At 32.4% G+C, this 14611-nt stretch overlaps 1 protein-coding gene across 1 annotated transcript; it reads right to left on the bottom strand.

Annotated features, from left to right (window-relative positions):
* Positions 1-11112: 11112 nt before the first annotated feature.
* Positions 11113-11722, bottom strand: LOC148586705 (uncharacterized). The gene has a single exon (XM_088514846.1). The coding sequence runs from the start codon at positions 11418-11420 to the stop codon at positions 11214-11216; it is 207 nt and encodes a 68-aa protein (XP_088370972.1). The 5' UTR covers positions 11421-11722; the 3' UTR covers positions 11113-11213.
* Between the last annotated feature and the right edge of the window lie 2889 nt (positions 11723-14611).

Here is a 14611-nt window from a genome sequence, read left to right on the forward strand (position 1 = left end):
TGGGCTACTTATTCATTAAATTGAGTCTGCATGGAACAGATATATTTTATAACTAAAATTTAGACATGGATTAGCGAATGTTTAAGTCAGAGATATGACTTGATTGTAAAAATTTTATGTTTGTCTCTATGACGTTGCAACCTCATAGATTTGGATATAATTTATCAGAGCTTTATGCTCTCTGATATAAGAGCTTTATGCTTTTGATATTTTTTCAATAAATGAATATGAATGATTTTTATATTTTTTCAATGAATGAATATGAATGATTCCCTAAAAATTGTGTAGTGCTACTTTGCATTTTTATTTTTTTTCCTATTTGTATTATTGGATATCAATGAACCAATGTTTTGTTGATGTGGTAGACAGCCAATTATTTTTTCCTATTTGCATTATTCTCATTTTTTTTTTCTTATTTCCTTGAGCTAACTACCACATCAGGCATGGGTACTATGCGATCGGATGCAACTTGTGAAGTATAAGATTGAATTGGTCGCAACTTTATGGCCAAGTTACTAAGGAGACAACCTATAGGTTAGATTAAAAATATCTTGATACTATATATGAATATCGTGTTAAATTATTAAATACCAATAAATCAGTAAAGCCGCTTAAAGAGGAAGAGTTATCGTCAAATCAATATTGATAGAGTAGGTCGTCGTGGACGTCGACTACAAAGCGTGTCAGTATGTTACAATTCTAAATGTCCCACATTACTTAAATACAATCTTAAATATGTTTATATAAATTATTGGACACCTCCTCCTTGCAAATCAATTGTTAGGGATGAGTCATACTTGAAATTTTTATCAAAAGCTATGACTTTAATTGTTAAAGCTTTTTCATTCTCTCATTTGTTTTCTGTTTTTAAAACAAAAAATTATCAAACAACTCAAAACACAATTTTTTTTTTTTTTTTTTTTTTTTTTTTTTTGTACTAGAAAGGCAAGCGCGGTAGACAAAATTATAGTTATTCTACCTAGACATGACTATAGCAACACATACCCACTAAGAGCCACACAGAATGGGTTTAAACAATGATAATTGTAGGCGTTCTCTCAAGTCCAACTGAATTATAACATGACCTAACTTTATTATGGGTATCAATCTAATACTAATAGAATTAAAGATTTTCATTTTGGAAGTTATACTCTCACTCCTAATACATATCCGAACACTTTAAAATTTTATTTGAGGCCACTAAACCACCATTACCAATAGTAACTCAAAACAAAAAATTAGTATCAACTTTACGTCAAATCAAAATAATTTTTCAAAGAAAAAATATAAAAATACTTTAAAAAAATCTCTGTTTAGATCTGTTTGAAAACTTGGAAACAGCTACATATCTTACTGTAGACAGTACAATCAAATGTATAATAAACCTGACAAGTAAATTAAATGTAAAACGTGAAATAATCCAGTCTTCTTTTGAATTAAAAAAAGTTTTGCTGTGAAATAGGACAACTTTGTAGTAAGGTAGTTCGAGAGTAGTTATTTCCTTGAATCCGCAACTAATTTGGTATTACTCTTCAAAGAGCATTAATTAAAAAATTTAATAACTCGTCTCGATTAGGTTTTTAAAGATAACATGAACTAGTTGGGTTTCAGACTCTCGGTATGCAAGGATAACCTTTTTTTTCTTTGTTCTCTTTCTAGTTAATCTTCACAATTTTTTTGGAAGCTTATTTAAATTTAAGTTTTTAATGGTATTCTTACTCCAGATGGTTTTACCCATCATAATGCGCTGTGGTCTTCAACAGCTGCATTCCCAAGTGACATTTCCATTTATAATCACCTTTCAGTTCATTGAGGTACTAGTGATCTATCCGAATTGGGTATTTTTGAGAAGCTTGTATTTGATTTCTGTTCTTTCCGTCTCTGTAACTTCTTTTATTTGAATGAATGTTGGATTTTTGTTATTTTAATTAGCCACTTCTTAAAAAGCATTAAATATTTTTCTACTTCATTTAAATAATAAAAAATGTAAATTCTTCTAAAATTAATTCAACACTCAAAATCTTCAAGAGGTAACTCAATCGGCTATAAACCACGCCTCATGAATCGGAGGTCACTAGTTCGAATCTCTTTTCCCTTTCCTCATGTGAAACTTGTCAAAATAAAATAAATAAATAATTAAAAAAATTCAACACCCAAAAATATGGAAAATGCAAATTAACCTAGTTTAAAGAAGATGCTAACACAATTGTAACGGCGTTAAGTGGCACGGTTACATGGGCTGAGCAGTGACGGAATCGGTGCGAGATAACCGTTGCAATTGACATCGACATGACCATGTGTATGATATACATTTCCTCCAATCCGCCGCATTCGAGCACATGGACACGACCACGAACGTCCTCATCACTGTCTATTTTAAGGTTTTTTCTAGTTTAGATCAAAATCATCGACTTCTTTTAGTCTCTTAATATTTACTTTTTGAGTAATGAATAATCATAACGCTTAGTTTTCTTTTTCTTTTTTTTTTTCTTTTTTTTTAAGGCACGTAGACTAATATATAAGCTGGATATTTCTAATCAACTAACCCACGATTATGGACATGCAAGAGACAGCACATTCACGGAAACATGGTTGTGGACCAAGACTTTCCTTTGCAATTTGCGGAAGAAATCAACCACCAGAAGATTACTAGGGTCTGGTTTGAAAAATAGAGCTTATAAATTATAAAGTTTTTTTTTTTTTTTTTTTTTTTGGTAACAAAATTTTTATTTTTAAGCTTTTGAGTTTTGGTCATTTTTAAGTTTTTTGGATCTAATGTGTATTTTTTTTTTCAAACAGGCTTTTTGAGTGTTAAACGTACTTTTAGGCCTCTCTAACACACAAATAAACATGCATTAAGATATGAATATAAGACTATATAGGTTAATTTTAATCTTATTCATTTAATTAAATGAGTCATTCATCAATTATAATTCACTAATATATATATATATATATATATATAAAATTGGTCTTTTCACCTTATGCCTAACATGCGGGTCCATGAATTACCCGAGGCGGCTGAGGTATGTTGCTATTTGTACGCGTAAAGCAATTAAGGTTGGGTTTGGTTCCTAAACCTGAAGGGCGGGTACCCTGTAAAATGAGTACATATTCCTTTAGATCGAAAGGGTTCCCCTTTATTATTTGCATATGGTATGGGGCCCGAACCGATTTCCAAATTGGGGCCTAAACCCACCCAAGGCCGACGGCGGTCCCTTCCAGCTCATTCCTCATCATCACCTAACAACTGGTGGACGACCCCACCGTTGACGGACCTCATTTCTTTCATGACAACGCATCCACCATGTAGGGCTTGATTGGTTATGTGATTTAAATAGTACAATTTAAAAAAAAAAAGTGATTTTTAAAATTGTACTTAAACGTTGTTAAAATTGTAGTTTTGTTAGTCACGTCTGCGTTATTACTCCAAAATACTAGTCAATTGAGCTTCTTTAAAATCACTTATAAAAGATAGGTTTCACTTAATAAATAAGTAATGTGGGACTTATCACATATAAGTGTCTTTATAAACCATTAGATTTATATGAACTACTTATTTTTCAAATATGGGACTAGAGTGTTACAAATTTTCCTCTTTAACCCCTAACATCCTTGTGATGGCGAAGTCATGTGGTTATGACAGTACCACTTACAAAACATTGCTAGGTGACTTTAATATCATTTGTAATGATTCAAAAAAAAAAAAAAAAAAAAAAAAAAAAAACTAGTTACATCTGTACTATCACTTTAAAAGGACGAGTCAATTTACTTATAATGTACAGTCTCACAGAGTAAATAAGCAGTGTAAGACTTAACACACATCAATATCTTTATAAACCATAATTTTTCTCTATGGGCTACTCATCTTTTTAATATGAAACCAAAGTGTTATAACCCTTAAACCCCTAATTAAGGTCCTCATCAATGTCACATCATGCGGTGCTGACAGTACCACATAGCATCACTAAGTAGATCTGATACCATTTGTAACAATCCGAAAAAAAATAATAATAATAATAAAAAAAAAAAAAATAGTCACATTTACATTATTACCTTCAAAATATCTAGTCAATTTGGAGCTTCCGTATGTTCACTTATAAAGCATAGCTTCATATAACAAGTAAGTAATGTGAAACTTAGCACTCATAATATTTTTTATAAATCACTTGCTCTATATAAACTACTAATTTTTCTAATATAAAACCGAGGCGTTATTATGTTCATAATCTTACATCCGATGGGTTTGCCCGTGATTTGCTTCCAGAGCACTTCAACAAGTTCAAAGTACAAGTACAACTACTTCTCCAAACTTTAATTACTAACTCCACACGTAATTAAGCTTCCACTTCCATCCACTCACAAAAATAACAGAAATCTCAACTTTTCACAAATTTGGTAGTTTGAATATTAATGTTCTAAGGGTCTGTTTGAGATTGCGTTTAAGATGTCTAAAAGTGCTTTTAACATTTAAAAAGTTCATTTGATGAAAAAAGTATTCGTTTGGTAAAATAATTAAAATTACTAACTCCACACGTAATTAAGCTTTCACTTCCATCCACGCACAAAAATAACCAAAATCTTCTACTTTTCACAAATTTGGTAGTTTGAATATTAATGTTCTAAGGGCCTGTTTGAGATTGCGTTTGAGAGGTCTAAAAGTGATTTTAACACTTAAAAAGTTAATTTGAAGAAAAAGTACTCGTTTGGTAAAAGAATTAAAAGCACTTTTAATATTCCAAAAAGCCTAAAAATGACCAAAAAAACACTTTTGGCAAAAACTTAAAAATGAAGCTTTTGTTTAAAAGCTATTTTTGATTTAAAAGTTATATTTCTCAAACACAATTCCAAACCGGCTCTAAGATTTATAACAGTGTAATCAACTATTAACCAAAGGTCCTCAAAGAGTAGCTTAATTGATTGTAGACCACGCCTCATGAAGTGGAGGTCATTAGTTCGAATCTTCTTTTTCCTTTATCTTGTGTGGACATGTAAAAAAAATAAAAAATAATAATAATAATAAAACTATTAGTCAAAGGGAAAAATAAATAAATAAAAATGAATAATAAGAAGAAAGAAATGATATTAAATTTAATTAGTTTTTAACGTCAACGTTGTGTCGAAAGGGACAAAGGCACCGTCATTCACGTTGAGTCCGTGAATACAGCCGAGCGGCGCGTTCTTGATTGCTTTTCTGGAAAGACAAGCGAGCAAGGAAATCCCTCTGTGTTGTCTTCTCTGGTCTCAAGTCAACCTTTTAAATATATATATTTTATATAGTTACTATTTAAATATTATTTATACTCCCTTCGAAACTTCTTATATATTTCCAAACGAACACGTAAATGACCAATTTGCCCTGCTGCCGTCTCACTTTCTCTCTCTTTCTTCTTTAACAAAGGCCTCTTATTTTCATTTTATTATTTGATAGACTAACCGTTACTATTTTATTTGGAAATGATTATAATAATACATATTCACTTAGAGACTTAGAGTTAGAGTAGCCCATGAGTGATTTAGACAGTGAAAACTACAAATATTTTCTTAGGTCCGATTGAGAACTAGTATGATTCATTCTTTTTAACCATGATAAACCTTTTAAATATTATATCGTATTGATATAAAAGATAAATTTGGAATACTTCTAGACTTCCAGTCAAGGTAGTAAATTGCTAAGCTTGAGTAGAGAAGTATTATGAAACTAAATAAATGAACCTAGAAAATTTTTTAAACTTACGTGACTGATCATAAGTGGCAGACAAGAAAGAAATAATTGCATATTTTTAATTTAAAAACCCTTGGGACATCAATTTGAAAAACTTTCTGAATTCATTTGTTTACCTTTCTAATACTTCTTGCTTGAGTGAACCTTATAGGGCCGAAGAAAGCCTCTAGTAAATTGTAGCTCCTAACTTCAAAGAAACTCTCATAATGCCAATTATGCCATGCCATTAAAGTTTTTTTTATAAACTTGTTTGTAGAAAATTTATCTCCTTTTTGTAATTGAGTTTCTTTCTCTGATATTTTGTGCGTCTGGGGAGTGAGCAAGCTAGCAACTCCGAAAATCCTCATCCTTGAGTGAGGGCCGGGACCGAAAATGGAAAGCGAGACAAAAGGGACACCACGTACGTGTGTGTGGATGCACGACTGTCATGCATTTGCATGCCACGTGGTTGACGTCATCGTTCTGCTCATATCCAACCTTGTATCACACCACTTCCACACTTGCTTTTTTCCAACATTCTTATTTCTTCGTTGACCTTCTGCTTATTATCGGTTAACCAAATTAACCGACAAAAAATATATTTATTCCGATGAATCGAACCAACGTTAATATAAAAATATTTAATCGACTTCTGGCAGTAGGCAATTAATGTTGGTTCGGTCGCAGTTGATAGGCAGTAAACGGTTAATTCGCCCATCTCTATATACAGTTTCAACAAATTATAAATAAATATCCTAACACACAATTTAATCAACATATTTCTTTATGGGCACAAATTTCAACATATTCTAATAAGTGAGAAGTGTCATTCAACGTGTTTAGGTTTCTAAAAAATCAATGTTTGGGTTCTTAGATTAGTAGAATGGCAATAAACGACTGTCAATAATATTAAAGAAAACATGCAAGAGATGACACTTAATACTTACTAGATTAGGTTTGATGAAATTTCCTCCAAACTGGCTTGGAAGAATTTTGAGGAAATTTCTATCATTTCTTTATGCATACAAATTATTTCTTTAATACAACTTTAATTTCCTATGACTAAAAACATGTGGCGTAAAATCTCATTTTACAGTTTTCAATAGAAATTTGATATACCAAATAAAAATATCAAATACAGTTGAGATGAAAATTAAAAACACCATATTTTTATTTCAAATCAATTGCATAAACTTTTTCATTCGTTCTAATCGAGCGCACACCATTTTGGATAACCTCTCTTAATATGAGAAAAAAAACCATTTTGAATTTATGATTTATAGGCTCAAGAACTGAACCATTTTGTAAATATTAGTTAAATAAATAAATTTATAATTTTTTATTTAATTTTTTTTTAAGACATTTGAAATAATTCGAGGGAAATGGTCTTGAATTGGAATCCGTATTTTATCCAATCTGCATAATAGTTGTGAAATTAGGCCTATCAAATAAGTTGGGCCAAGCCCAGATTTGTCCGCATTGAACCTGAAAACCAAAGGTCTTCACTGGAGCCCCGAGCCCGTACTCATTTCGTAAGCTTTCCCCTTATCCATTGGGCTGGAATCACTGGATAAAGCAAATATAAAGCAAATATACAGGTCAGTTCATTTATCGGTGTTTTCCTCATCTTGCTTGGTTGTTGGCAATGCTCCCTTTACAACAAACACTTAATGGTGGTAATTGTCTTTACCGCATGAGGCTTCTAACGAAGCCCTTTTGTCCTTGTATACTGATTTGTACGGCCCTTAGAGAGGCCCGAATCCTTTTTTATTCTGTTGTTTACCGTTTGTTTTCATTATCATCTTTGTATTGCCTTTTTCGTTTGAATCTTATTGTTGGGAAACTCACCCCATTTCATTTGTGTTTGTCCAAGTAACCCTTGTCCCATTATTGAATAAAAAGAAAAAAAAAAAAAAAAAAAAAAGAGATCAGTTCATTTATCTAACTATAACATTTTATGATGTCATGAGACTGGACGCAGTTCATCAAGTACGAAATTGAATGAGTTGTAAATTTGTGGTCGAGTTATAGAAAGGGTGACCTATAGACTTTATTAAAATATCTTAATACTCCCTAGTCAACACCTCAAATATGAGATCAAACACATCCCGTTGAGTATAAGATCGAATGAGTTGCAGCTTTGGTGTCTAGTCATACTTATATGGTTGGATTAAAATATGATCAGTGTGAAATTGATTTTTTTTTTTTATTCTTTGCTATGAATGACGAAATGTTTATAACATATCAAACTAGTTTAAAGCATAATACATTAAGGCTAAGAAGTTAATGTAGCCTTTTCATGCTGGTAATTTAATTAATTAATGATTGAGTTGTCAATTATATTCTTAATTATTTTACTAATTATAAATAATTTTATAAGAACAACTATAATACTCCAAACATTTTCGATCACGACTCATGTTAACCAAAGCACGTAAAGCATGACAGCACACCTTTCACGTAATTGAGCATGTTAAGTTGTTAGCACACTTGCCAAAGACGCTAGCTACACAGCAAGGCGGTTAGTAACCATATTAATTGGGAATTTCGAAATATTCTCTTACTCCTACATATTTGGGCAAGGGGACATGAAGGAGATTGCGATTCACAGCAATTACTTGGTTGAATTGCTAGTAATTTAAATAAATAATGTAAAAAATTGAGAATAATTTCAATCAGGTCGAGGTGGGTGGGAGGTTCGGTGGTGGTTGGTGGGAGTTGGATTCGAATGAATGAAAAAGTCCATAAGATTGATTTAAATTAAAGATACGATATTTTCATCTCTATTGTATTTAGTGTTTTTACCTGATGTGTTAAATTTCTATTGAAGACTGTAAAATAAGGTTTTACACCACATCTTGATAAAAAGGACTCTCTAAGAAATCACATATAAATTAAACCCATTTGCTCAAATAAATTTTGAGATATTTGGCCACTAAGACATGTGGGTCTTATATAAATTCTCTTACATTATTTACTTAAATTGCTAACAGTTCTGACGATGAACTCTCTACTTCTAGCTTTTTTTTTCTAAAATTTTAACAAAAATACACCATTTAACAAATCCTTTATGCAATGTTAAATTTAACTCTTGTCAGTAATGCTCTCTAAGCGTAAAAAATACAAAAGTAAAAATTATTTATTTTTTAATGTTCTTTCTCTTTCATATTTCATCTTTTTCCCTCTCAACTAAATTTTAATATTTAGTGATTTTAAAAAGTAGATAGCTAAATTAACTAAAATAGAGTTTTAGAATTAAATTTAGAAAATTTTAAAGTATTTATATATGCTCTCAAACAAGAAAGTGTGGTTGTTGTCATTACCTCATGGGGTTCCTCACCGTACTCCCTTGTCATTTGCTACTACTGCCTTATGCGGCCCTTGGTGAGGCCCGGATCGTTTTTGGTTCATCTGGGACTATTAATAGATCCATTGCCTACTATTTGTGTTTGTATTTCTTGTAGTAATACTTTAACTGTTTGAGCTTTGTTGTTGGAATTCATCATCTCCCGTCCATTTTGGACTGGAGAGTATCCAATTAATAGTTAGGATCTCTTTAAAGAGATCTTGAGGCCATAAATAAAACATATGTCCCATTAATAAAAAAAAAATGATATATTTTTTTTAAAAAAATTATAAAAAATTAAAGGGTGGCCGGACCACCCCAGTTGGGGCTGGGGGTGGCTTCAGGCATCCCAGACCGCCAGTTTGGGGTGGCTTGGCCCTTGGGGGTGCCAAATCTAAAAAAAAAAAGAAAAAAAAAAAAATTCTTTTAGCCCTTTGGGTTGGTTTTTTTTAGATCTAGGTTTAGGGGGTGGCTGGACTACCCTTAAGGGCCATGGGGTGGTCCGGCCACCCCTGGCTGGCCATTGGGGTGGCTCTCAAGCCACCCCCATCTAAAATGGGGTGGTCTGGCCACCCTCTATAGCCAAGATAAGGTGGCAGCCACCCCTTATTATTTTATTAATTTATTTTTTTTAATCTGAAATTTTTATTTTTTATTTTTGTAGTGGAACATGTGTCCTATTTGTGACTCTAAGATTTCTAAAAAGAAATCTCAGCCATGAATTAGATATTCTCTTGATCGGAGAGGATCCTATTCCTTTGTTGTTGAGCCGCCCACCTCTCTTTTATTGTACGACCTCTTGTAACCCTTTTTCCATATTAAATAAAATAATAATAATAATAATTTGTGGGTCCTTAGATTGAGTAGGGGCAGTGGCGGAGCCACTTTTGAGGCTTTGGGGTGCCGTGCTTTTAATTTTTTTTTTTTTGGGTGCTATTTTTTTATCCAAGTTCCACACGACACCCCCAAAAAAAAGATTTTTTTTTTTTTTTCTCCTACTTATACAAATCACCACTCAGCACCTTCAAAAAAAATATTTTAGCGGCACCCAATTTCGTCCGAATCCGCCACTGAGTGGGGGCATTGTCCCTACAAATTTCTCGGAAAAGAGGGTTTTTTTTTATTTGTACAAGGATTCCCTAAAATGCTCTACAATATATATTTCATTGAGTATACGAACTGTCGGCCACACGTACGGTTAAGACTTCCATTAAAGTCAAACTGCAATTAAGTTCCATTCATTGAAAATCAAAGGTTATATTATTTTCCTAGTACTTGTAAATCCAGCTGGTATTCATTAATTACTACCAGCAGAGAAAGGACTAAACAGTAAACCCAAACACATTGGACATGAGTGTTATTTCTAGAAAAATTTTACGTTCTATTATTATGTATAATATTTATTTAATAAGATTGACGTCGCACTCGACTAACTCTTATATTAATTTAATTAAATAAAAAATTAATGATTAACATGAAATGTCACATCAAATAGTTAAATAATTATATAATTAAATTATAATATCCAGCATTATTTATCTCAAAAATCTTAACAACAGATAAATATAATTTATAAAAAAAAAAACTTTTAATTTAGTATATCAAAATTTATTTATTTACGAAATCATCCTTTTCATTAGATTTTTTCCGTTAAATCTAGTGTACCTTTTGAAGCTTATCTCCCCCTTTCTCCTCCACGCCGCTCTTTTCCCAGCGTAAGCCATTATTCGAACTCATCTTTTTTCTTTCTGTTAACTAAAAGAAAACACAGAGAGTTACAAAAACAGTATTCCAGTTTAACAAAATTGGATCAAAATCTGCAATACGCAACTTATAACATCATCTCAAACACATGAACACAAACAAAACTCCGGCCATATCCTCTGTTTAATTCCCAGGTTGGGAGCTTAACCAAATCGTCTGTCCTCGTCGGTTGTCACAAACATGCAATTCTATGGCCAAACTTATTTTCATATGGAACCCATTCGGATATATGCCACCCTCTTTCAACCCTCGTTGTTTGCAAATAATAATAATTGCTAGCTATGAACATAAAAAAAAGTAATCCAAAACTTAAGTCTGAAATTAAAGTAAAAAGGCAGATTACAAATTTACTATATATATATATATGGTTCCAAAACTCAAGAAGAGAAGGAAGAGAGATCATCTATAGGATTTAAGAATAGCTCCACAGAAAGTACATATGATTGCCTTCCAAGATGTCCAATAAATTGGAACATAGCAAAACCGTGTCAACGTTATCATGTCGCCGACGCTCGCCCCTCCCCGGCACCGGGAACACGTCCCCGCCACCGGCTTGCTGCTCCTCAACCGCCTCTTCTGATCCACCATGAAACAAAAGCAAACCATCGATCCACGATTTGATTGATGATGATCCAACGACCCAAAATAAATATCGAACTAGCTAGCTGGGATGATTTGATCACTTCTTACTACTTCTACCCCTACTGATGCCATGATACGTGTATATATATACACGAAAAGTCCAACCCGTAATATTTGACTATCACCGCGTCTGTCCGTTCGATGGACGACACGTGTGGCGGCCCTGAAGGCCGAATTAAGGACTTGGCTCGACGTTTTATTCATGTCATTGTAGCGGGAAACCTGCTTAAGAGTCATGGTGATGGTGTGGCTCTGGTTGACCGCCACGTGTAGAGCGTGTAAATGAGGTAGATATGGTTCGCTGGGCAAGAGTAAAATGCCAATGATCACTGATAAGTCAGCCTCTTTCTTCTTTTTATTTTTTTATTTTTTTATTTTTTATAACTTTGTTTTTTTTGTGTCCTTTTTTCTGTCTCTCCATAATTGATTGTCCTCTTCGTAAACATTAAAGTGATGCTTTCAGTAGATGTACGGAGAGAAAGTCTAGAAATTACGAAATTTAAGTTATTTTTAGGTATAAATGCTTAAAAAATATTACAGAATGTTACCGTCGGGAAGTGGGTATATTTTGATCGATTCTTGCTCTTTATCTTAGATTGGACTGGTTTAAGCTCGATCTACCGTCCCCCATCAAACCCACGTCGACTCGCACTCTTCCCATTGGCTCTCCGGCTCCATCCATGTCCATCGCCTCCTTGCGTCGCTTTCCGGCAGCCTCGCTCTGAGGCTTGTTTTCTTCTGGCGTCGCTTTCTATTTTTGTGGTTTTTTGGCTTTTGTCTATTTTTTCCTTGTATTTCTTTTCCAGTTTTTTCCTGTTTGTTTCTTGACTTTTTTTTTTTTTTTTTTTTTTTTTTCTTTCTATTTTCTTGTGTTTTTGTTGTTCATGTTTTTGTTGCTTGTAATAAGGCTATGTCCTCTCTCTTGATCTGCTCGATTGATGACCTGTGGGGTACGTATTCATTTTTTGTCCAGATCCTTGGGTTGTGAATGTGAACGGTATCTTGGCTATCGGGTCGAGGAAGATGAGTTTCGGCATGGAAGTTTTCTGCTCTCAGGACTGAGGAATAAAAGCTACCTATGCATTGGATTGAGTCTGTCTGAAGCAGATCTGTTGTTAAAACTAAAGACTAGCTTCGGTTGATATCATTGATAGGTCTTGAATGTTAGATTTATAGTGTATGTATCTTTGATGTCTGTAACCTTGTAGATTCGGCTATGAGTTGCTTCAGAGCTTTTTACTCTGTTTGTGAGAGTTTTTACTTGCGATCTTTTTATCAATGAATGAGTATGGAATGTCAAAAAAAAAAAAAAAAAAAAAAAAATTACAGTTTCTTGATGCAGTTTTTTAATTACATTTTCTTGTTTTATTTGTTCCATAATAAGTATCTTAATTTTAAATTATGTGAAATGATTGGTGTCATAATTTGTCCATATTTCTCTCATATATATATATATATATATATATATATGTTTTTTAAATTTGATATATTAACCATTAGATTTATGAGGTTCGCCTTTGACTTATGTGGGGTCCATATAAGTTTACAAATCTAATGGTTAATTTATAAGATTATATGAGATAAATATTAACAAAATATTGACATCAATCATTTCTCTTAAATAAAATACTTACTAATATTTGATACGAATAGGATTTTTTTTTTTTTTAATTTATAATAATTTTATTGAACAAAACAAAAGTAGTATTAAAATATGTATTTTCATGATTAAAAAATCATTATTATTTTTTTTAATTCTAAAATAAATATGTAAAAATTCTCATAATCTCTTTATTTTTTAAAACCAAATCAATTTTAAAACAACACAAAAAAAATGTAAGAAGTACCTCTTAAAACATTACTTTAATTAATTAAAGACACTGGGGGATTTGTTAAACACCCTCTCAATTCCAACTACTATTCACCTCTTTTTTTTAAAAAAAAAAATTAACATAAAAATATTATCACTTTAAGAATAACCTTTATAAGGTCTTGACACAAATTAACATTTTTGTGCCCTCCAATGAAGGCTTGTCATATCAGTGTAGAACACCTTAAGCAAAATAAACAAAAAACTAGATTTTTAAATTCATATTCTTAAAAATAGAAAACATAAAAAAAACCTATTTTTCACTTTTCCTATTCATCTACCCAAACTTACAATACGCCGCCGTAAGCAATGGCTCCGATCAGCCTAGACAACACCGGCCAGCCCTCATTTTTTTTTTGGTGAAGCCCATGAATGCAGCAAGAAGAAAGCACGAACATTGAAAGAAGCACCAGGTTAGTAAGATGCTCAAGTCCATTGCCAATCGATGAATCATCAGAAAGCAAATATGAGGCAACCAAAAATGGTGACTTTAGAAAGATAACACAAAAAGCAGTGAAATTTTTGTTTTTGCAATATGCTCAGCTCTTGGTGAGAGAGAGAGAGATAACTGGTGTGGAGGAGCGTCATGGGCGGCGTTGTGGCTGTCCGGCATTGCCTGGGTTGGCTGGCATTGTTTGGGCTGATTGGTGTCGTGGCTGGCGACGGCTGGTGGTAGGTTTGGGTATATGAATAGGAAAAGTGAGAAATAGGCTTTTTTAAGTTTTTTACTTTTAACCCAAAGGAGGAATATAAATATAAAAATATAGTGTTTTTGTTTATTTTGCTTAAGGTGTTTCTTGTTGATTTGCTAAGCCCTCATTGAAGAGCACAAATATATTAATTTATGCCAAAACCTTATAGAAGTTATTCTCTATCACTTTTTATATTATATCATTCACTTTTTATATACATTATTTACTTTTTAATACTATTCAAATAAAAAAAATCATTACAAAATAAAACTTTTCCACTTTTTAATACCACTTTTTTATTTTTCTATACCAATTATTACTCTCATTATTATTTTTTTTTTCACAAACTCAAAAGCAATGTTTGGGCATGTTGTGGTGTTTACCGAATAACGCCAAAAAAAAAAAAAAAAAAAAAACTATGGACAGACTCTAGGACACTAGGACAGTAACACTTCTCTGCAAACCTCTTTTGCTTTATGAGGTCATAATTACATGTACTTTCATGTCGGAGACATTACCTAAATATATATGCATTCAAACGATTATTTCTTTCATGCTGGATGGAAAATTCTGGAAGTAAAATGTGGATCGAT

Source organism: Corylus avellana, chromosome 3 (assembly GCF_965113065.1).
Source record: "Corylus avellana chromosome 3, dhCorAvel1.hap1.2, whole genome shotgun sequence".
Lineage (NCBI taxonomy): Eukaryota > Viridiplantae > Streptophyta > Magnoliopsida > Fagales > Betulaceae > Corylus > Corylus avellana.

What these genes read in the sequence shown, in the direction of transcription:
- LOC148586705 (XM_088514846.1), bottom strand. Translation starts at nt 11,420, where the DNA reads ATGGTTTGCTTTTGTTTCATGGTGGATCAGAAGAGGCGGTTGAGGAGC.